The sequence below is a fragment of a genome, unplaced genomic scaffold (assembly GCF_019419815.1).
Source record: "Pyrus x bretschneideri cultivar Hongxiangsu unplaced genomic scaffold, Pyrus_bretschneideri_v1 Contig33, whole genome shotgun sequence".
In the NCBI taxonomy this organism is placed as follows: domain Eukaryota; kingdom Viridiplantae; phylum Streptophyta; class Magnoliopsida; order Rosales; family Rosaceae; genus Pyrus; species Pyrus x bretschneideri.
The window spans coordinates 1,546,154-1,570,520 of NW_025999646.1; the positions used below are offsets into that span (position 1 = coordinate 1,546,154).

The following is a 24,367-nucleotide window of genomic DNA, read 5'->3' on the forward strand; positions in this document are numbered from 1 at the left end:
TACGTTAATACTAACAAGGGATATATTATAGCACTATAAAATTCCCCTCAGTTTTGTTTTAAAGATCGTTCTTATCGCGTTAAGTGCTCGTCTGGATTTACGCAGAAATTTATGAATCGTGCATCAACAAGAACTGCTGTTATTAAGAATGACACTTGGATTGGGAGTTAACCACAAGCACACCCTTACCAACTAAACCAACTCTCGTTGGCAAAATAACTCTCCTAATTTTTACACTTCACTCAAAATCTAATGGACTGAATCGAGGAAAAAGGGGACCTTGAACTTCAGAAAATGAATAATTAAAGAACACAAAGTAGTTCAAAGAGCAAAGATTTGCAGCAACACAAGTCATTTAAACATGCTGGTGAAAAATCTGAAAGACAACAACCAGAGTACTTTCTAATTACAGCGTGCGAAAGCACAGAATAATCCACCCCCAACAAATATTTTGTCTATTTACAGTATAAATAGAATATTATTTTTCTTTCAAATATACATTAATATGAAGAACAGAGGGAAAAAAAAGAAGAAAGAATCATAGAAGGATGTTCTGATCAGCCCTAAATCCAGGTCCTGCTCGAAAATCCGTTACTGCACGCGCAAGCACATTACTTCCACACCACTCCATGTACAAGAATCAGAAATGACCGCGTATTTTAAAGAAAAATGGCTCTTCCCTCACTTTTCTGCAGTTTGAATCCATAAGATACTCAAGACATTCTTATTTAGTTTCTACCATTGGATCAGAACCACCAACAAAGTCGATATTCATTTCGGAGTGTTTTTTTCTTCAGTTTTAATGCCCTCTGCACTTGCCGCTGTTTTTTCTTCGACAGCTGAGTAAGACAATCTCCGAGCCTTTGTAGTTGCCTTACCATTTGACGAAGGAAGTTTAACTATAACCGAAGATTTTGGCGTTGGTGAATTTATGTTCTTACCAATTGGGCTTGCTTGCTTACTCTGCACTTTCCTTGGGCTAGGTGACTGCACACGGCTTTCCCAGGGGCGAGCAGCAATCCAGCGGTCCTTCCAGCTCCAACCCCAATTAGCTTTACTGAGTTCATAATTACCCAAGATTTGGCTCTGACTGCAGTTGGCCCTCCACTACAAATCATGGAATATGTTTTCCATGTCAATTGGTTCAAGGGTCAAATCAACAAATAAAGGACAAACATGAGAAAATAGTATACCTGATGAGAAAATGCATATGCCATAGCCCGCTCACGTTTAACTGCTGCTTCTTCTCTTTGATATATCCTTGCAAGAACTTCATCCATTGTTTCAGAGCCACCACACCATTCCGCCTGTCACCCATTAAGACAACTAATCAATGTTACTATGAAATCAAGCATGTGGCTGATGAGATGATAGTTCTGTAGCACGATTACACCAAGATTATGAAGAAACTTAAAGAATCCTACTATAAATAAATTTCAAGTCCGGCAAGCTAACAGATATGGAAGCTGCTGGTCTCACCTCTATGTCATGAAGCTTTGCCTCAAGTTTTTGCTGACTCTCTATTTTCTTCTGCTTGATCCGTCCTTCTGTTACCATACAGAGTCGGCGAGCTTTAACCTCATCTTGTATTTTACTCCACGAATGAAGATAGCCCAATGTAGTCGTAGCTTGCTTAGTAATAGGAAAAGCTTGGGTCATTAGTTGCAATTTTACAATCCCTTTCAAACGGCGTAAAGCTTTTCTAGCCTGCAATTGGTGAAAGAAAATCTTAGGAACCTAAAAAACCATCGTAACAAAAAGTTCTCCTTCATGCATGAATGCCTAAATTGCTCTCCATCTAGCATGAATGGGAAAAAAAAAAAAAATTCAATGTAATAACATCAGTCAACTTTGTTACCAATTCCTCATTGCTCATCAAGATTCGAACTAAACACCATTCACTAAATAAGAAGAATGCAAAACCAAAGACATAAAACAAAATTTCACAGAATCACTGTGTAAAGAACACAAACAGCATCAAAATTTTATATATTTATACACTTTAGTGCACATATACATACAGCATATGCACGGAAAGCAGTTTGAATCCGAATTGCAGCTATATCCTCAATTGGCAATCCAAGATTTTGACCATTCGCAGAACTAGACTTTTTCAATTTTATGGAACTTGATTTTCCATGAGCTGACGATCCCTGTCAGAAAAGTAATGGCGGGTGAGAAATTACAATTTCATACTAACATCAGTCTTGCGACATCACGTATAAATTCCTAGCCTTTGCTGCTAGTAGCAAGCTACCACTAAAGCATAAACCACACATTCACTCATATGACTCGATTTAGCTTAAATTTTTTTGTTCATGAAGTAAAACGGTAGTATAACTCAGGTATACTATGCCAGCAGCAGTTGGAGAATTGGAATCCTAAACCTTCATACACTACATTTAAGATTTCCAAATTCCTAACCCGATTTCCTTCTTTATTTTGAAACAAAAGAGATATTTTAACGTCACTTGATTTCAAATTTTCAGTTGTTGGTCAATACTAATTACTGATTGATATGTAAGATCAAATGCTCCAGAACTGTATTTCAATTTCGGAATAAAACAAATATAATGATAAGTAGGATAAACTTTACAGTTGCAAATTGCATATCGTTACCAATAGCTAAACAATGTAAAGCAATTTCAGGCTCTATACCTTCAACCGTTTTGAATTGCCATCCTTTGCTTTGTTTAAGCCGATTAACACCTTAAACCAACGCCCGGAACCCATACCTGATAGTGAAACTCTGTATCCAATTTAACATAACCCTACCAGTTAAATACAATCACCATCAACATTTAAGCAACAACAAGGATTTAACTTTGAGCATGCAAAAATTGTAATTTTCTTTGTCCTCTGAAATCAATCCAATTGTGTTAATGCTTAAGCATACATTATCCAATAGCAAACTGAGAAAACCACAATATGCTAACTGTCGACCAAACTACATAACCTCACAGTACTGCCTATTCACTCTCATTTATTCCTTCTGCACTCTCTTTCGTCCCTTGATTCTCCTTCGATGCTTATTCAATCCGAAGGCTAGAACAGGAACGGAGGAGTGCATGACTAGAAAATGAAAGCGCGAAAATCACTTCTCTAAACGAAAACCAATTGAAGTCAAATGCAAGACACAACCATATTTCTAGGAAATTATCAGAGTGTAAACTGACTTCCATACCAATCTGCTATCTATAAAAACCCCTTATGCATTTAACAACCAGATACCACCCATATCTCCCAAATGCACAGAAGGGCTGTCCTCAAATCATATTATCAACTCAAAAAGTAAGGCAAACAATGCAAAACCAAAGAAAACAGCATCTGGGTAAGACTCCCATACCAGAGAAGCAGCTTGAAATCTCCAAGAAAACAGTTTTCTTTTTTGTTTCCGGGAAATGGGTGCTCACTGCTCAAGATTTTGGAGGAAAAAGGAGGTTGTTGTAAAAGAAGAAGTAAGGAAGAAGCAAAACCCCTGAGAAAGGTAGGAGAGAGAGGAGAGAGAGAGAGAATGATTAAAAGGTGGGTGTGGTGGAATGTAGATTGCCATGGCCCATCACTCTCTCACAATTTTTTTTTAAATTAAATTAAAAATCTTGCAAAATACAAAATTACAAATCTTTCATATAATATAAAAATGAATCTTGTACTTTTGTTTTATTTAATTTTCTCACACCTCAATCATAGGCTCAACTAACGCTATTACAACTCACCGTGTGGGGTGGGAGTGGTGGTTTGGGGAATGAGATTTATTTTGGATTTTTATGTTTAAAGTAAGTAAATTAAGAGATTCGAATTGTTCAAATTTTTAGATTTTTGTGAAGTAAGTTAGTGAGATGGACTAATAAGGATCGTAATATTGAAATTGAGTGATCCAAATTTTTCATTCCACAAACTCTAGACACAAAGATCTGGAGTAGATCCCAATTCGTGGTTTGTAGGATTTGAAACTTCAACAAAAGCAGGCTACAGCGATGGCACAACAAACCAATATTGTCAATATCATCACGGTCTGATTGAGATGTGCTGCCTTTCTATTTCTCTGAATTTCGTCATCAAGCTTCAATCTTTACCAAAATTAGAAAATAAAGGTTAAAACTTTCTTCATTTTGTTAAAAATTATGCAATCCTTTTACAATACTCCAGACTATCCAGCGCATAAATCATCACCTTATCATACAATGCACGTTTTTCACTATCTTAAAAAGTGTGGGTGACTAAGAAGGTTCATGCAATGCAAATTTTACCTGTTGAGGTTGTTTGGGAATTCGGCAGGATTCCAATTGAAGCTGGGGATTGGATGTGAAGTTGGAAAATTTGGTAGGAGATGTGATATTTTTGTTTCCTGGTGATTTCAGTATAATTGGAGAGAAACAAAGGTAGCTCCACATGCTTCTACAACCCCTTTTTTGTGGCTTAGCACTCTTTTAGTGTGTTAAACAAGTTTATGGTCAGATTAATTTTTAAGAAAATTTTGCTTTATTAAAAATCTGAAATATCGCTATTGTGACTTAACTGGATTCATCTATCTTATTATCAACAATTGTCGTTTATGAGAATTGAATTCAAGATCCCTTAAAAAGCAAGTGAAAATTGAAAGATGCAAGACCAAATGGTCATTTGCTATTACATACATCTACTACTCTTCATGGACCTCTTCTTAAGACTTGATTTACTCAGACCTAATTATGTTAAAATGGTTTGTTCGAGATTGTATTAAATACATGTAAGTATTGTAACCAATCCCAATTCTTATATGCCAACTTTATACTGAATTATAGCCAACAAACGGCAAACTTGATGAGAAAAATACACTCTTCTTTAGACTTGATTTACTTAATCCTAATTATGGTAGAATGGTTTGTTCGAGATTGTATTATACACATACAAGTATTGTAGCCAATCCCAATTCTCATATGCCAATTTTATACTGAATTAGCCAACAAATGGCAAACTCAATGAGAAAAATACTAATTAAAAATGTAAAATCAGACAATTGGTCCCGACAAGGCTCAAACTTGTGACCTTCATCTCATAAGAGCCACGCTCTAACCAACTGAGCCAAGGGACCAATTACATTTTTTAATTTTTTCTAAACTTTATTTAAGAATTAATTAAGTGCTAATCACCATACGTACGTTTCTTAATGCCAAATTGCTAAGTTTACTTGTGATCTTTATGTTTATGTTTTTATTTACAGTCTGAATTATATTTTCTGTAACATTTAGATATTGGCTACAATGAAAAGCCTATTTTGCTGTAATAATATTTGGTGTTTACCACCAACAACTATCTTATACGTACCATCCGATAACAGTGGTAAGAAGAACATGTAAAGTTTGAGTTTGATTAGTCATGAAAATGCTAGCTTAAGACCATCCGATAACAATGGTAAGAACATAAACCAGCAGCAGTGATATGGGGTACAGAATATATGCTAGAATGCATGTCCACAATGGGAACCTTCTGCTGAAGCTTGCAGAAAGACCAACCGCTATCGAAATAATTAAAACAACTAAAACTTCAGCAGCCACATCCCATGATAAATTGCGTATGTAAACAAGAGCCAAAAATATGACCAACCCCACAATATTGTTCATGAATGCCGCGTTGTAAATCTGCAGAGAACAGTTCAAATGTCAGATGATATTGATCATATGGAGTTGCAGTGCTGTGTTTATGGGAAGTATTAGGGACGGACTTTTGGAGTATAAATCAGGGAGAAATAAGTGTTTGACATCATTAGACGCTCAAGTGTGTGAAGTAGTTAGAACAATATATTTGAGTTTATGGAGAGAAACAGACCTCAGAAAGTGTCAAAGAGATGGCATTCTCCGTCTTTTCTTTGGCAGACGATATAGACATTAGCGCCACTCTGTAATTTGTAGCCAAGGGTATCACAACATACGAGGTCGTGAAAGAAGGGATGCTTGCAGCAGTGGAAAACTCTTGGAGACCTACCATGAGGGGCATTGAAAGAAAAGCCGTTATGGCAGTTCCTAGAATAATTAGAAAAGCGGCCTTCAGGAGATTCATCCACGATGTATCAGCACCCCTAGTCTTCTTTTTCTTAGAGATCAGCGGTGTCTGCTGATCTTCCATAGATGTCTCATTCTGCAAGTGCAGTTTAATGACCCGAATGAAAATCTTGTTTTTCTAAGCATTCAAACATAGTCCTATCAGGCAAATGCGGGTGTAAGAGCAGATGTGCTCATCCCTTATGCAGGTAATTTCAAGTCCCTCTTCCCGATGTTTACATTAGTTAAAGTAAAATAATGCTTGTGTAAAAAAAAAAAAAACTTGTCCTACCGGGGCAGAATTTATACCTTGGAATTATTTCTTCTGAAAAGCGATCTATGTTCATTATCTTTACCGTTGGCAGGGGCCTTATCTGGATTAATCCATTTTGAGAGTCCGTTCACAAACTCCGTCTCAGCTATTTGAGCGTCGCCAGAGAGATCAAATTGCTTCATCACTTCTTCTGCATAATCATCATCATCCAGACCTATTGCTTCTATTTGTATTCCTAGGATCAATGCTCTAAGTTCATCTGCTGATATGTATGTGTTATGATTCTTGTCTATTCTATGGAACAGCCTGCAAATAAATTTAGAAAACGACTAAATGATGAGATCATGGCATTTCAGCGGTTCAGGTGGAGTGAACTAAAAACAGAAACCGGGTACTTACTCTTTTATACTGGATTCATTAGCGTTTCCGTCTACTGTCAGAAGACCCAGCAGAATTTTCGGTATGTATTTACGCATCAAATATTCAAGCCTTCTGCTCTGAATCCATGGTTGAAAGAACTGCATAATTGCTTTCTATCAGTTAAGAAGTTCACGAATACAACATTTCGAACTTTTGTACTTTGTTCATCGTTTCTTAAACAATCAAAAGTCTTTCTCGGATTCTTATTATTTCAGTATGTTAATTATTTCATCTTTCATCAAACTTTTACTATCATCTAAGTATCGCCGAGGCAGATTTAATGTTCTTGAAGTTGTGTTACCTGGTAGATGATGTAAGTGGCAAGGATTGCAGATGCAATCAGTAGAGAAATTAAGATCACAACTCGAACCGCTGTGGTTGAAGTCAAGATTTTTGCCAGTTGAAGAACGAGAAATGGAATCAACGAGAGCATCATGATTCTTGCAGTATCTCGGGTTTCGACATCCGTTCTTACACCAGAACCTGCACAACCATGTTTACTTACACATGAAGTTATCATATTTTAGACCTTTCTCTCAGTGAGTGTTGATTAGTGTTTGTGGAGATCAGAGAAGAAGTAAACCAGTTAAACTGAAGGGGTTCTTATTTTCTGACTTTGATGAAGTTTGAGAATCCGAGAGGTCGGAGCTACCGAAAGCAACAACAGAACCCCAAATTAGGGTAAGAATCATGATTGTTGATCCTGCAAGCATGCTCATGTTCATTTTTGCCATTTCCTCCGCAGTTTCTGTAGTTGCTGTAATTCCAGTTACTGAGGAACAAAATGTGAATTGTCGTTATGAATTTACAAGACATAATACATGTCAAATGTATTACTTTGATTTAAAAGTTAAGACCAAAACTTCTGAACTTTTCTCCAAATAGTCAAGCAATTACTAGAGAAGTCAAAATCATTTAAACTATGCAAGTGGGCTTTTACCACATAGATGGAAAGGTGTTGAGCTCTTGCATGACGACGTGGGTTCAAATTCAATCGGTGACTAATCTAACAAAATATATCATATGACAAAATAAATTATTTAAACTATGAATCTTTAATATTCATTCACACTCTCAACACGCTCGTCGTGTTAAATATATAGAGGTGAGCAACTGAGCCACAAAATTAAACACATGAGTTGTTGAGATCAACTATTCAACACATGAGTATAGTTTTAATACCATCTATATATATAGAGAGAGAGAGAGAGAGAGAGAGAGAGAGAGAGGTGAGCAACTGGGCCACAAGACCCAATATAATTAAACTTTTATGTAAAACTTTAATTCCTCGAAGTTAGATACCTCCCAATATATAAGATTATGGTCATCACAGTTTAGGTACTTTTTTTTTTTTTTTTCCCGTAAATTTTCAAAACTCTCTCTCTTATTTTACCTGCTCTGATATTTTTATTTTTGTTGACATGGTAACATGGTCGGGGATTTGCAGAGTTGTTACCTTTTGAATTCATTGTATATACCTGATTAAATAAAAAAGAGAGAATAGACTCTAAATATATTATTGTTTTAAATAACTATTATTTCCTTTATTGTATTCAGAAAAAATATGAAGCTAAGAAAAATGAACCAAGCTGGCAACATTGACTAATAAAATAGTCTCCAACTTTTTGATGGATGAAGACTCAATCTTTGATGACTTACATTTTTTATAATTAGTGCAATTTCGCTAATTAATAACTATTAATGCCAGTGAGAAATACGGACTATTCAGGGTTTTTCTTATTCTTCAAAATGGGGCTTTAATTGTCTATTTCTATGAAATGAAGAACAATATAGGGGAGAGGAAGACGATCGATGAACTAATAACAAACAATACAAGCTGAGGTTTGAGAAGAAATTAAGGATCTTACCAAGAACCACTCCAACTTGTGGAATCAAGCCAAGCAGGTGGAAAGCACTAGCACCAAAGATACCAGTCCCAAACAATTCAAAGAAGATTTCAGATCCTCTTGAAACGTAATGATCTGCGAGTGAGAGCAAGACCTCGTAAACGATTATCAGAAAAAGCAAGCCCCAAACTGAAGTTGCACAAGGCAAGAAGCCATAACTTGGTTCACAAGTCACAGAATCTGCTTTAAGATTCAGAGCTTTGACGAACGAAGATTGGCTTGTTTCGTCGTTTATTCCATCGGATATAAGACTGGAGTCTCTAACAACCCGGCCGCTTCCTAAATGGACTAGTTGGAGGACCAGAAAAATGATGAACAGAGCTGGTCTTGACATATCCAGAGACATACAGCTTTGTAATGAAAAACTATTACAAATGAGAAGGAAACTTGGTGCTTGATTAGGTTTAAATGGAGATCAATACTATGCAAGTTGTGACATCAGACAAAAATAGGCAAAAAAAAAAAAGCAAGTTGTTTGACATTAGCAAATCCCTGTCTAGATTTTGAACAATAAGAACGAAGGATAATGTGGCAGGTTTGCAGAAAATGCTGCCTGCTGACTAATTGGATTTTTTAAATAATTTAACCAAATATTCTATACACTTGCCCCACTATCCCATCAACCGTTGCATAGTTTTGGATATAAGTAATGAAACTATTTAAATACAAATGCACACACTAATGAATAAATTGAATAGTTTATTGAATTATGTATATATAAGTTATGTCAGTTGGTTATGACAATTTACTTCTTACACTTAAATATTAAATTTTTCTTCTAATAAATTACATTAGTTTAAAATATATATCATCTTATGATTCTTATCATTCAAAATAACCACAATGTAGAAACAAATTAATAACTGTAAAAATATCAATGTAATAAAAAAAATTAATCCATATGAAGATTCACCAGTGAGCTGTAGTATTGGCAGGTCTCTTTCATTACCCTAATTGTCCGCGGAATCTACTAAGATTTTTCAATGCCAACTCGTAATTTAAAAAAATGGTTAAAGAACGTGGGCTGCGGACTGCATTGTGCATCGTAGACGTGGATTAATTTTAAATAAAGTTAATGTTCCACTATAAAACTAATTAGTTATATAAAGAGTAGTCCAACCTCTTATACACATGCCCCGTGGAGAGCGTGTGATCATTTAACTTCACATGTAAGACAACTTGCTCTAATACCATAAAGAAAATTGATGTTCTACCATAAAACCAATTGGTATTAGAGAAGTAGTACAATCTTTTATAAGCTCAGCCAAGGTCCCTCATCCCATTAATGTGGGACTCATTCTCAATAGATTTTTGGAGAAGCAATAGCTTGCTTTCTAATTTTTTTTTTTTTCCTTCATTAGCATGAGGATCTTTGTATCTGTTTGGACTCGATTTTACATTATCGGCCCGAGTAATTGAGGCTGTTGAATGAGCAGAATATTAGATCGTTGAATAACAAAGTGGTTGAAATGATTTTTAGTTATTATTGAGAAATAATACTGTGATTTTAATCATGATATTATCTTTTAATAATATATTAAATTATTTGGGGTAAAGTACAAAAAACTACCTAAACTATTGGTGTCACGACACTTTCATACCTCATCTTTAGAATTTGGTCCAATGTCATACCTTCCGTTACTTGGCCGTGAATTTTTCAATTAAATACTGACGTGGCTTGATTCGGGGCCCACTTTCTATTAAAAAATTATTAAAATATTATTAAAAACTAAAATAAAAAATTATTTAATATTTTTTAAATATTAAAAGAAAAGTTTTTTTTTAAAAAAAAAAAAAAAACCCTAAGTTTGTCCCTTCCCCCCCTCTCTCTTTTCCCCCATCTTCATCTTCTTCCCTGCTTACTCTTCAACAACTAAAAAAAAAAAAACAAGTCCAGTTCATCCCTGCAACCCAGAAGAAGAAACAGAAAAGAAAAAAAAAAAAAAAAAACTGTCCAGTTCGTCACCGCAACCCAGAAGAAGAAGAAGAAGAAGAAAAAAATAAAAATAAAACCTGTCCAGTTCGTCCCCGCAACCCAAAAGAAGAAGAAAAAGGAAGAAGAAGAAGCGGAAAAAAAAAAAAATAAATAAACATGTCCAGTTCGTCCTCGCAACCCAGAAGAAGAAGGAAGAAAAGGAAAAAAAAAAAAAAAACAGTCCAGTTCGTCCTCGCAACCCAAAAGAAGAAGAAGAAGGAAGAAGAATGAAGAAGAAGAAGAAGAAGAAGAAAAGAAAAAGAAAAAAAAACCAGTCCAGTTCCCTGCAACCCAGAAGAAGAAGAAGGAAAAAAAAAAAGAAAAAGAAAAAAAAAAAAAAAAAAAACATGCCCAGTTCATCCCCACTACCCAGAAGAAGGAAGAAGAGGAAAAAAAAAAAAAAAAAACCAGTCCAGTTCGTCCTCGCAACCCAGTAGAAGAAGAAGAAGAAAAAATAAATAAATAAAAATAAAAAAAAACCAGTTTTACCCCCCCCCCCAAAAAAAAAACCAATCCCCCAACCCGCAACCCAAAAAAAAAAAAAAACCAAACCCAGTTCCTCCCCCTGCCAACCCCAAATCCACCACTCTCACCCCATCACGAAGGTTTCCCGATTTCATCTCAATGAGATCTAGGTTTTTTCCTAGTTTTTATTTTTTCTTGGATTGCAGATAGTGGTTGCGAGTTTAGGGAAGACGGGAAGGGGGAAGAAAGGAAGGAGGGTCGGGGAAATCACGACACCATTTATTTTATCTTTTTTTTGTTTTTTCGGGTTGCTAGTTGGGCACAGGTGGGGGGAGAAGAGGGGGGCAAAGGGGGGAAGACAAACTGAGAGTGGGTGAGGGGGGAAGACAAATTTGGTTTTTTTTTTTTTTTCCTTCTTTTTTCTGGGTTGCAGGAAGGGGGCTGAAAGGGGAAAAAAGATGAAGATGGGGGAGAAGAGAGAGAAGGGAGAAAGGGGACATGGGTTTTTTAATATTATTTTTAAAATTTTTAATTTTCTTTATTATTTTAATATTTAAAATTTATTAAATGATTTTTTTTTGTTTTTAATAATATTTTAATAGAAAGTGGGTCCCGGATCAAGCCACGTCAGCATTTAATTGAGAAATTCACGCCAAGCTAACAAAATGTATAACATTGGCACAAATTCATAAGATGAGGTATGACATTGTCAATTTTAAAAGATGAGGTATAAAAGTGTCGTGACACCAATAGTTGAGGTAGTTTTTTGTACTTTACCCAATTATTTGAACCTAATATTTGTCTAAATCCCAATTGATTTGAATAATGGTGGAATATGGAGATATGCATGATATCAGATAATGAAGCATTTAAGACAGGATGATAATATGACTTCACTTAGAAGCTGCTAATGGAATTGGATTATGAACTGATTATTATCCATTTAAAATATGGTGATAAGTAGTAAAAAAATGAATTTGAAATTCATTTAGACGGGGATGAGGATGCACGCAACAATAGGGTAAAAGATGATGCTTTGGGTGATGATAAGAAGCCTAGGTAAGCTAGGCTTTTGGTGATGATGTGATTCCTAGATAGGCTTTTTATTTTGTTTGAAAAGTCACGAATGGGAAGGATAGATGACATACGGATCAGTCTTTCTTCCTAGAGATTTTACCCTCTTCCCTTTTCTTCCCACCAACACATCTTCAATTTCGATAAACAGCACTGTGAAGGCAACCGACAACATCTTCATTTGGATAGACAACATTGGAGCCGTACAACACTACTTCAAGACTGACTGATTATTTATCCAAGTCTCGGTCAACAAGGATTTCCGAGTTCTTGTTGGTAGAGGTCATCTTATCAGCCTTCTTGGCAAAGTGAGGTGTTACCAGGTTATTACATTCGGCATATTGAAAGCTGAATTTGAAATTGAATTTCACAGGATTAGCAGCCTTATCTTCAGACTCTAGAACCCGAAGGCCGAGATGTGTTCCTTCCTCGGCCACAGTCGCAAGATTAGGATGTCAACAATGCGCTCGACGCCACATCAACATATTAAACTCCCCAGCCAAACTCAGCTGACGAGTTGGCACGCCCCGCACACAACCGAATGACGTAATTAGTTTATTAATTACTTGGTATGTGCATCACGTATGCTAGGTAGTTTTTAGGATCAATAGTATCGCATGCATATGACAAGAGATTTGGACTAATATAAAGATAACCAATGACTACAACAGTCTTCTTTTTTCATTAGCAAAGCGGTATCTTAAATTATTTTAACATTTACGGTATTTTAAGTTACTCTAATTTATAGATATATTTGCTGTAACATTTAGATGGCTACAATGAAAAGCGTATTTTGCTGTAATAATATTTGGTAGTCGCGATACTGCTGGCTTAATACCATCCGATAACAGTGGTAAGAACATAAACCAGCAGCAGTGATATTGGGTACAAAATGTATGCTAGAACGCTTGTCCAAAATGGGAATTTTCTGCTGAAGCTGGCAGAAAAACCAACCGCTGTCGAAATAAGTAAAACAACTAAAACTTCAGCAGCCACGTCCCATGATAAATTTCGTATGTAAACGAGCGCCAAAAATATGACCAACCCCACAATGTTGTTCATGAACGCCGCTGTGTAAATCTGCAGAAAACAATTCAAACGTTAGTTTATATTGATCATATGGGGTTGCATTGTTGTGTTTTGCTCACGGAAAGTATTAGGGACTAAATTTTGATGTATAAATCGGGAGAATAAGTGTTTGACATCATTAGACGCTCAAGCGTGTGATAGTAGTTAAAACAATATATTTGAGTTTATGGAGAGAAACAGACCTCGGAAAGTGTTAAAGAGATGGCATCCTCCGTCTTCTCTTTGGCAGACGTTACTGACATTAGCACCAGCCTGTAGTTTGTAGCCAAGGGTATCACAACATACGAGGCGGCGAAAGAAGGGATGCTTGCAGCAGTGGAAAATTCTCGGAGACTTACCATGAGGGGCATTGAAAGAAAAACCGTTATGCCAGTTCCTAGAATAATTAGAAAAGCAGCCTTCAGGAGATTCATCCACGATGTATCAGCACCCTTAGTCACATTTTTCTTAGAGATCAGCGGCGTAAGCTGATCTTCCATAGATTTCTCATTCTGCAAGTGCAGTTTAATGACCCGGATGAAACTCTAGTTTTTATAAGCATTCAAATTAGTCCTATCAGGCAAATGCGGGCGTTATAGCAGATGTGCTCCTCCCCTATGCAGGTAATTTCAAGTCCCTCTCTCCAGGGTTCACATTAGTTTAAAGTAAAATATTGCTCGTGTAAAAAATATGTATTAGTATAGTCCTACCGGGGCTGAATTATACCTTGGAATTATTTCTTCTGAAAAGCGATCTATGTTCATGACCTTTATCGTTGGCAGGGGGCTTAGCTGGATTAATCCATTTTGAGATTCCATTCACAAACTCCATCTCAGCTATTTGAGCGTCACCAGAGAGATCAAATTGCTTCATCACTTCTGCTGCATAATCATCGTCATCCAGACCTATTTCTTCTATTTGTATTCCTAGGATCAATGCTCTAAGTTCATCTGATGATATGTTTTTGTTATGATTCTTGTCTATTTTATGGAACAGCCTGCAAATAAATTTAGAAAATGACTAAATGATAAGATCATACCATTTCAGTGATTTAGGTGGAGTGAACTAAAAATAGAAACCGGGTACTTACCCTTTTATAATAGATACATTAGGTTTTCCGCCTACTGTCATAAGACTTGGCAATATGTTTTTCGGTATGTACTTACGCAGCAAATATTCAAGCCTTCTGCTCTGAATCCATGGTTGAAAGAACTGCAAAATTTTGTTCTGTCAGTTCAGAAGTTCACGAATACAACATTTCTAACTTATGTAATGTGTTCATCATTGCTAAAACAATCAGTCTTTTTCGAATTCTTATTAAGTTATTTCATCATTCATAGACAATAAATCGAACTTTTACTATCATCTAAGTATCGCCGAGCAGATTTTATATTCTTGAAGTTGTGTTACCTGGTAAATGAAGTAAGTGGCAAGGAATGCAGATGCAATCAGTAGAGAAATTAAGATCACAACTCGAACCGCTGTAGTTGAAGTCAAGATTTTTGCCAGCTGAAGAATGAGATATGGGATCAACGAGAACATCATGATTCTTGCAGTATCTCGGGTTTCGACATCCGTTCTTACACCAGAACCTGCACAACCATGTTTACTTACACATCAAGTTTTCATATTTTACAGCTCTTTCTTTCTGTGAGTGTTGATTATTGTTTGTGAAGATTAGAGAAGTAACCAGTTAAACTGAAAGGTTTCTTATTTTCTGGATTTGATGAAGTTTGAGAATCCGAGAGGTCAGAGCTACCGAAAGCAACATCAAGTAAACCAGTCAAACTGAAGGGTTTCTTATTTTCTGGATTTGATAAAGTTTGAGAATCCGAGAGGTCGGAGCTACCAAAAGCAACAACAGAACCCCAAATTAGGGTAAGAATCATGATTGATGATCCTGCAAGCATGCTCATGCTCATTTCTGCCATTTCCTCCACAGTTTCTGTAGTTGCTGTAACTCCAATTACTGGGGAACAAAATGTGAATTTCTGTCATGAATTTACAAAATATAATACATATCATGCATATTTCTACTTTGATTTAAAAGTTACAACCAAAACTTCTAAACATTTCTCCAAATAGTCAAGCAATTACTAGGCAAGTCAAAATCATACTATTAATCCTCTAATACTCATTCACGCTCTTAATATGCCTTGTCACCTGTAAGGTTACTTAAATTTAACACGTGAACAATACATATTAAACGCCTGCGTATAGTTTGCTCTGATGCCATAATATATTATGGTCATCACAAATTAGGTACTTTTTCTTTTGTAATTTTCCAAAATTCTCTGTCTTCTTTGTACCTGCTCTTCATATTTTTATGGTCGCGAAACAATTATAAAATGACAAACTATGAAGCTATGCACCTAGATTTATAGCATAATAAACTTTATAGAGGAGAGGAAGTCGATCGATGAGGTAATAACAAACAATACATGCTGAGGCTTGAGAAGAAATTAGGGATCTTACCAAGAACCATTCCAACTTGTGGAATCAAACCAAGCAGGTGGAAAGCACTAGCACCAAAGACACCAGTCCCAAACAATTCAAAGAAGATTTCAGATCCTCTTGAAACATACTGATCTGCGAGGGAGAGCAAGACCTCGTAGACGATTACTAGAAAAAGAAGCCCCCAAACTGAAGTTGCACAAGGCAAGAAGCCAAAAATTGGTTCACAAGTCACAGAATCTTCTTTAAGATTCAGTGAGTCGAGGATCGAAGATTGGCTTATTTCGTCGTTTGTTCCATTGGATACAAGACCGGAGTCTCTAACAATCCGGCCGCTTCCTAAATGGACCAGTTGGAGGACCAGAAAAATGATGAACAGAGCTGGTCTTGACATATCGAGAGACACTTAGCTTTGTAATGAAAATATGTCAATGAGAAGGAAACATGGGGCTTGGTTAATTAGGTTTAAATGGAGATCGATACCATGCAAGTTGTGACATCAGAAAAAAATGGATAAAAAAGAAAATATCAAACAAGTTATCTGACATAAGCAAAATCCATCTTTTCCTTCCTCTAAATTTTGAACAAGTAAGAACAAGAGTTGGTAATGTATAGAATGTGGCAGGTTTACAGAAACAACTACCTATTTGGATTTTTAAACAGTTTGACCAAATTTACTTCTATACTTGCTCCACAATGACATTAATTATTGCATACATTTTGGATATAAGTAATGAAACTCTCTAAATATAAATGCACACATTAACAAATACCTTGACTAGTCTACTGTATTGTGCGTATACAAGTTAGGTTAGTTTGTCTCAAATATCAAGTTTTTCTTTCCGGTAAATTAGAGTAGTTTAAAATATGTATCATCGGAGTAACGAAATATATTATATTGATGACAAGCATAACAAGTATTAGCCCCAGGAGATTCATGTGAAGATTCATAAGAGAGCTTTAGTATTCGTACGTAGGTCTCTTTCATTATCTTAGCTGTCTACGGAATCTGAGTTACTTAATCAAAGTACTAGGGTTTTTCAATGCTAACTTTTAATTAAAAAAAAATATGGTTATAGATCTAAACATGGGCTGCAAAGTGGTAGAGGTGGGTTGAATTTTGGTGAAGCAAAAGCTTGTTTTCTAGGTTCCCGACAACTATAATAGTCTTCTTTTTCTTATCATATGCATGGGATACAAAGGTCCTCGTATCCCATGCTGATGCAGTGCATGGGGAACAAATATATTTAAGGATGTAGTGACTTCTCACTTCTCAAAATCTTTGTGACCTTCTCTTTTAATTGAATTGCCTATCATACTCTTAAATATTTAGTATACCAATGCTTTGTAATTTCCCTATTTAAAGGGCTCCATATGTATTCTTAAAGTAGTGAAATTAGTGAATTAAAGTTAATCTAAGAAGAGAGTGAGTTTTCTCCTCCTTAAAATCAAGTGTGAGACTTGGTCATGTCGAGTGAATCTACGATTAGCGACGTGAGTGAATTCATTGCCCCTGGTCGAGTGCTTCCCGGGTTCCATCTCCGTAGAGATGTGAGTGATTCCGTCCCCCCTGGTTGAGCGATTCCCATGTTACTACCCCTTGTCTTTTCGAGACCTTGGTCTTTTCTGCATCAAGTGGCATCAGAGCAAGTTCTCTGCTGCGGAGTTAAAAGGAAAAAAAATGGTGTTGTTGATTCTACACTTCTTCAAATTTCAGTTCTCTTTGTCCGATTCACCCAAAAGGTTACCTATCATTGGAAAGGTCTAGGAGTCCACTTTCCAACAGAACAGACAGTGCCTCAATCAAATTTTTTTGCAGCAATTCGATAGCAAATAGTGAAAGGTGTACGTTTTGTGCAAAATCTGCAAGGCGCGGTTTCTTTTTCAACGAAGAGATATACCAGCATCTTGTTCCAATGAATAATATTCAGGTAAATGAAAGCCACTCTAGTATGTTATTTATGGAGGAAGATCTGTTTTATTCCCAAAGAATTGATTGGAATTTACCTCCACTATATGCTGAGTATTCGGAGGATGGTGTTTTGATGATTCCTATCCAAACAGTTGCTAACGTTGAAGTGAATGTTGAAGAACATGCTTTGATAGATATTTGCAGCTTGGAAAGTTCAGAATATGAAGGATTTGGATTTTTTCAAGATGAGAAGATTGATAGTCCAATGTTAAGTTCATCAATAATCTACATGCATGTAAAATTGTGGTCACGGCCAAGTGATGAAGGAGCTGTTCGAATTTGCTTTTTAATTCTCCAGCACATTGTTAAAGATCAAGTTTTGGGGACATTACAACCAATGGCATATCATTGGGAAGGTCGAAAACCTAAATTCAAATCAAGATTAAAAAGATACACAAACCCAAGGACGAGATTTTTGGAGAAGAGTAGAATGATGCAGTGCATGGGGAACAAATATATTTAAGGCTTTAGTGACTTCTCATCTCTCAAAACGTTTGTGACCTCTTTTAATTGAATTGCCTAGTAACTATCTTACTCTTAAATATTTAGTATACCAATGCTTTGTAATTTCCCTATTTAAGGGGCTCCATATGTATCCTTAAAGTAGTGAAATTAGTGAATTAAAGTTAATCTAAGAAGAGAGTGAGTTTTCTCCTCCTTAAAATCAAGTGTGAGACTTGGTTGTGTCGAGTGAATTCATGATTAGCGACGTGTTGGAGAGATGGAGAGTTTATATTGATCATTTGCTCACGGATAGTATTAGGGAGTAAATTTTGATGTATAAATCGGGAGAAATAAGTGTTTGACATCATTAGACGCTCAAAGTGTGTGAAGTAGTTAAAATAATATATTTGAGTTTATGGAGAGAAACAGACCTCAGAAAGTGTTAAGGAGATGGCATTCTCCGTCTTGTCTTTGACAGACGATACAGACATTGGCGCCACTCTGTAATTTGTAGCCGAGGGTATCACAACATACGAGGTCGTGAAAGAAGGGATGCTTGCAGCAGTGGAAAACTCTTGGAGACTTACCATGAGGGGCATTGAAAGAAAAACCGTTATGGCAGTTCCTAGAATAATTAGAAAAGCAGCCTTCGGGAGATTCATCCACGATGTATCAGCACCCCTAGTCTTCTTTTTCTTAGAGATCAGCGGTGTCTGCTGATCTTCCATAGATGTCTCATTCTGCAAGTGCAGTTTAATGACCCGGATGAAAATCTTGTTTTTCTAAGCATTCAAATATAGTCCTATCAGGCAAATGCGGGCGTAAGAGCAGGTGTGCTCATCCCTCGTGCAGGTAATTTCAAGTCCCTCTTCCCGATGTTTACATTAGTTAAAGTAAAATATTGCTTGTATAAAAAAAAATACTTATAGTCCTACCGGGGCTGAATTTATACCTTGGAATTATTTCTTCTGAAAAGCGAACTATGTTCATTATCTTTACCGTTGGCAGGGGTCTTATCTAGATTAATCCATTTTGAGAGTCCATTCACAAACTCCGTCTCAGCTATTTGAGCGTCGCCAGAGGGATCAAATTGCTTCATCACTTCTTAGTTCTTCTGCATAATCATCATCATCCAGACCTATTTCTTCTATTTGTATTCCTAGGATCAATGCTCTAAGTTCATCTGCTGATATGTATGTGTTACGATTCTTGTCTATTCTATGAACAGCCTGCAAATAAATTTAGAAAACGACTAAATGATGAGAACATGGCATTTCAGCCATTCAGGTGGAGTGAACTAAAAACAGAAACCGAGTACTTACTCTTTAATACTGGATTCATTAGCGTTTCCGTCTACTGTCAGAAGACTCGACAGTATCTTTGGTATGTATTTACGCATCAAATATTCAAGCCTTCTGCTCTGAATCCATGGTTGAAAGAACCGCATAATTGTTTTCTATCAGTTAAGAAGTTCAGGACTACAACATTTCTAACTTTTGTACTTTGTTCATCGTTGCTTAAACAATCAAAAGTCTTTCTCGGATTCTTATTATTTCAGTACGTTAATTATTACATCTTTCATACACAATAAGTCAAATTTTACTATCATATAAGTATTGCCGAGGCAGATTTTATATTCTTGAAGTTGTGTTACCTGGTAGATGATGTAAGTGGCAAGGATTGCAGATGCAATCAGTAGAGAAATTAAGATCACAACTCGAACTGCTGTGGTTGAAGTCAAGATTTTTGCCAGTTGAAGAAAGAGATATGGGATCAACGAGAGCATCATGATTCTTGCACTATCTCGGGTTTCGACATCAGCTCTTACACCAGAACCTGCACAACTATGTTTACTTACACATTAAGTTATCATATTTTAGACCTCTCTCTCAGTGAGTGTTGATTAGTGTTTGTGGAGATCAGAGAAGAAGTGAACCAGTTAAACTGAAGGGGTTCTTATTTTCTGGATTTGATGAAGTTTGAGAATCCGAGAGGTCGGAGCTACCGAAAGCAACAACAGAACCCCAAATTAGGGTAAGAATCATGATTGTTTGCTCATGTTCATTTCTCCCATTTCCTCCGCAGTTTCTGTACTTGCTGTAATTCCAGTTACTGAGGAACAAAATGTGAATTGTCGTCATGAATTTACAAGACATAATACAGGTCAAAACGTAATACTTTGATTTAAAAGTTGAAACCAAAACTTCTGAACTGTTCTCCAAATAGTCAAGCAATTACTAGGCAAGTCAAAATCATTTAAAATGAAAAAACATTTTTACTCTAAAATGTCATTCCTGGTACTATTTATTTACAACATTTTCTATTTTTTTGATTAAAACTTAAAGTTTTCAAATATTTTTCATTAGTTTTTATTTTAAACTATGAATCTTTAATACTCATTCACACTCTTAACACGCCTTGTCATGTTAAATATATAGAGGTAAGCAGCTGAGCCACAAAATTAAGCGCATGAGTTGTTGAGATCTACGATTCAACACGAGTACATTCTCTATTCTGATACCATATATATATATGTATTTATATAAAGGTGAGCAACTGAGCCACAAAATGGAGACCCAATATAATTAAACTTTTACGTAAAGCTTTAATTCCTCGAAGTTAGATTCCTCCCAATAAGATTATGGTCATCAGAGTTTAGGTACTTTTTTTTTTTTTTTTCACGTAAATTTTCAAAATTCTCTCTCTTATTTTACCTGCTCTGACATGGTCCGGGATTTGCAGAGTTGTTACTTTTGAAGGAACCGGATCCTATCTGAAATCAAAGAAATTGAGCTTAAGAATCAAATGATTCAGACCTTTGAAATTTAATTTAACAACTACAATTATTATAACTTTAGATGATTTTTTATTTTTAGCCGTTGGATCAAATTTTAATAGTTTGAATCATTTGATGAGTAGGCTTAGTTCTTTTAGGTTTGTAAGGAATCCGGTTCCCCTTTTGAATTCATTGTATATACCTGATTAAATAAAAAAAGATAGAATAGATTGTAAATATATATTATATTAGGGAACTGTTATTAGCACTCCAAAAATCTCATTCTACATCCCTCACAAATGTATTTTTCTTTTTAATTATAAAAAATTTGGAATGCCAACTATTATTTCCTTTTTTTTTTTTTGGGTAAAAGTAACTATTCTTTCCTTTATTGTATTCGGAACAAATATTAAGCTAAGAAAAATGAACCAAGCTGGCAACATTGACTAATAAAATAGTCTCCAACTTCTTGATGGATGAATATGCATGGGGGATGATTAACATTGACTATCGACCCATTAGACCATCTCCAATGGTGACTTATAATCTAAAATTTTCTCTCCCCCCCCTCCCCGCAAAAATCCACTCCAACCCATGACCCAAAATTAACCTAAAACCTAAAACTCATTTGAGGGTCAAATACCAACACAGTTTTAGGCCACAAAGTAAAATGGGCCCCACCAACTGAGACTGAAACCGGAGCTGTGACGCTCAGTTCCTTTCCCCTACTCACCTACGTGTTGCACGCGCTAGGCATTTTTAGAAAACCAACATGGCCACATGGGGGTGTTCCCCCGCCTGTAAGTGCAATAAGTAGCCCAACGGCTACTTTTTATAATCCAACGGCTACGTTTAAATGGGCCGTTGGTTAATCCAACGGTCCAGGTTCAAATTATTATTTTTTTAGTTTTATATTTATGTATTTATTGAATCCAACGGCTTAGATCGAATATAATTAAATATAACGGTAAAAATTAAGATCTAACGGTCCAAATTTAAATCCAACGGCTAGAATAATTTTAAAATTTTATTTAACTTAAAATTCAAGCAAAAACTCTATAAATACCTATGTATTTGTTCAAACATCCACACAAAACTCACTTTTCTTCTACAATTCTTTCAATTTTTCTTTATACTATTTCTTCTCATTTCCAAAATTTTCAAGATGGCAAAAGAGCATGTTAGAGGTCGTAATTGGACCTTTGACGAAGATATTGCTTTATGTTGAGCATGGATTTTGGTTATCAAAGATGGTGCGGTCGACACCAATCAAAATAGAAAGGTTTTGTGGGGTAAAATCGTTGATAAGTTCCATGAAAACTCCAACGCCGGTCGAAGGGAAGTTGGTGGTGTTTATGATCGGTGGAAGATTATCAACAAAGCGTGCACTTTGTGGAAGGGAAGTTTGGAGAGAGTCATGGTTGACATGCTTAGTGGAAGGGGCGCCTCAGAAATTGTGAGTTTCTTTGTTGATATTTTAGTTGTCATGTACATAATAGTATTTTGCAATTAATTGTTTTTATGTATTTGTTGCATAGGGTGACAAAGCAATGGTAATTTACAAAACAAGAACTACACCAAAAAATCAAGCTTTTAAGTTGCATCATGCAAGAACATCCTCAAGGATTGTCCGAGGTGGGGAACCGATGCGAATCAACAATGTAGAAGATTATTTCATAATGAAGCCCCACCCCCAAATGATGTCAATGAAGGTGTGAATTTTGTAGACAATGAAGGTGTCGACCAAATGAGCCCAACTTCTTCTTTTCCAAGGCCCCCGGGTAGAGATAAGCAAAAGGAAGTAAAGAGAAAAGGGAAGTCCCAAGATCTAATACGTGCAAAATTTGCTAGCGAAATGGCAAGAATGAACGAAAACCAGTGCCGTCGACAAGAAGAATCGGACCAAATGTTTTTGGCTATGAAGGAACAAGGGGATAGGAAGCAAGAAAGGTACAAAACTAATTTGATAATAGAGGACCTCGATAAATACACTCTAGAGAGGAAGAAATACTTACGTGGTAAGCAAAAGGAAATTTTACGAAGGAATGCCACAAGAAGTATATTTCAAGATGATGATTCATCTCAAGACTATCACCCAAGTCCATCACCAAGTCAAGATGGTGGATATCATTATTAAGTTTATGTAGTCTATGAGTTTTCGATTGTATTAAGTTTATGTGATTTACTAATTGTCTTTTTTTTTTTTTTTTTTTTTTTTTTAAGTTTATGTGGTTTATCATGATTTTCATGTATTAATTTAGTGATTTTTCAAAATTTAAATATTTTTAGGTTAAAATGTTCATAAAATTAATTTAGGATAGTCTACATAATTTTTTTTAAAAGGTTAATTTTAAAAAAATTAGCCTTAATTCATTCTTTGATAATATTGGGCTAAAATTTTAGGCCAGAAGGGTTGGAGTATAAAAACTGTTTATGGGCTAAAACCTAAATTTTATGGGCTAAATATTTTTAGGTTTTAGGTCACCATTGGAGATGCTCTTAGAGTAATTTATCATACTACTAACTCAAGACTCCATCTTTGATGACTTACATTTTTTATAAATAGTGTAATTCCGCTAATTAATACATGTTAATGTCAGTGAGAAATACTTGGACTATTTAGGGTTTTTCTTATTCTTCAAAATGGTGCTTTAATTGTCTATTTATGAAATGGAGAACAATATAGAGGAGAGGAAGACGATCGATGAACTAATAACAAACAATACAAGCTGAGGTTTGAGAAGAAATTAAGGATCTTACCAAGAACCACTCCAACTTGTGGAATCAAGCCAAGCAGGTGGAAAGCAGTAGCACCGAAGATACCAGTCCCAAACAATTCAAAGAAGATTTCAGATCCTCTTGAAACGTAATGATCTGCGAGGGAGAGCAAGACCTCGTAGACGATTATCAGAAAAAGAAGCCCCCGAACTGAAGTTGCACAAGGCAAGAAGCCATAAATTGGTTCACAAGTCACAGAATCTGCCTTAAGATTCAGAGCTTTGATGATCGAAGATTGGCTTGTTTCGTCGTTTATTCCATCGGATATAAGAGCGGAGTCTCTAACAATCCGGCCGCTTCCTAAATGGACTAGTTGGAGGACCAGAAAAATGATGAACAGAGCTGGTCTTGACATATCCAGAGACACTTAGCTTTGTAATGAATAATTATTACAAATGAGAAACTTGGTGCTTGATTAGGTTTAAATGGAGATCAATTCCATGCAAGTTGTGACATCAGACAAAAATGGGCATAAAAATCAAGCAAGTTGTTGACATTAGCAAATCCCTTTTTTCCTTCGTCTAGATTTTGAACAGTAGGAACAGAAGTTAGTAATTTATAGAATGTGGCAGGTTTGCAGAAAAAGCTACCTGCTACCTAATTGGATTTTCTAATAATTTGACCAAATATATTCCTATATAGTTGGCCCACAATGCCATCAACCATTGCATCGTTTTGGATATAAGTAATGAAACTCTTTAAATATAAACGCACATATTAATGAGTAAATTTAGTCTATC

The 24,367-nt window shown here is 35.8% G+C and overlaps 3 protein-coding genes and 1 pseudogene across 5 annotated transcripts; all 4 read right to left on the minus strand.

The window, feature by feature from the left end:
* Positions 1-377: 377 nt before the first annotated feature.
* On the minus strand, positions 378-3,504 carry LOC103944131 (protein IQ-DOMAIN 9). Of its 3 annotated transcripts, none has more exons than XM_009354542.3 (6): positions 3,347-3,504; positions 2,659-2,749; positions 2,022-2,153; positions 1,480-1,707; positions 1,194-1,307; positions 378-1,107 (listed from the first exon to the last, which is right to left on the minus strand). In XM_009354542.3, exons 2-6 carry the CDS (start codon positions 2,731-2,733, stop codon positions 772-774), a joined length of 885 nt encoding a protein of 294 aa, XP_009352817.2. In that variant the 5' UTR covers positions 2,734-2,749; positions 3,347-3,504; the 3' UTR covers positions 378-771. The 3 variants fall into 3 exon arrangements, with proteins under 3 accessions (XP_009352817.2, XP_009352818.2, XP_048446946.1); XM_009354543.3 differs by having other exon boundaries at positions 2,659-2,771; positions 3,347-3,502; XM_048590989.1 differs by lacking the exon at positions 3,347-3,504 and adding an exon at positions 3,185-3,327.
* A 1,826-nt stretch (positions 3,505-5,330) lies between these two features.
* Positions 5,331-9,156, minus strand: LOC103944133 (sodium/calcium exchanger NCL2-like). Its single transcript, XM_018646675.2, has 7 exons — positions 8,583-9,156; positions 7,298-7,486; positions 7,016-7,197; positions 6,694-6,812; positions 6,330-6,600; positions 5,809-6,117; positions 5,331-5,621 (listed from the first exon to the last, which is right to left on the minus strand). Exons 1-7 carry the CDS (start codon positions 8,965-8,967, stop codon positions 5,373-5,375), a joined length of 1,704 nt encoding a protein of 567 aa, XP_018502191.2. The 5' UTR covers positions 8,968-9,156; the 3' UTR covers positions 5,331-5,372.
* Positions 9,157-12,861: 3,705 nt separating this feature from the next.
* LOC103944256 (sodium/calcium exchanger NCL2-like) lies at positions 12,862-16,809 on the minus strand. Its single transcript, XM_048591314.1, has 7 exons — positions 15,679-16,809; positions 14,894-15,172; positions 14,614-14,795; positions 14,294-14,415; positions 13,930-14,200; positions 13,407-13,715; positions 12,862-13,215 (listed from the first exon to the last, which is right to left on the minus strand). The coding sequence occupies exons 1-7, from the start codon at positions 16,049-16,051 to the stop codon at positions 12,967-12,969; spliced, it is 1,785 nt and encodes a 594-aa protein (XP_048447271.1). The 5' UTR covers positions 16,052-16,809; the 3' UTR covers positions 12,862-12,966.
* A 1,662-nt stretch (positions 16,810-18,471) lies between these two features.
* LOC108865458 lies at positions 18,472-24,213 on the minus strand (annotated as a pseudogene).
* Between the last annotated feature and the right edge of the window lie 154 nt (positions 24,214-24,367).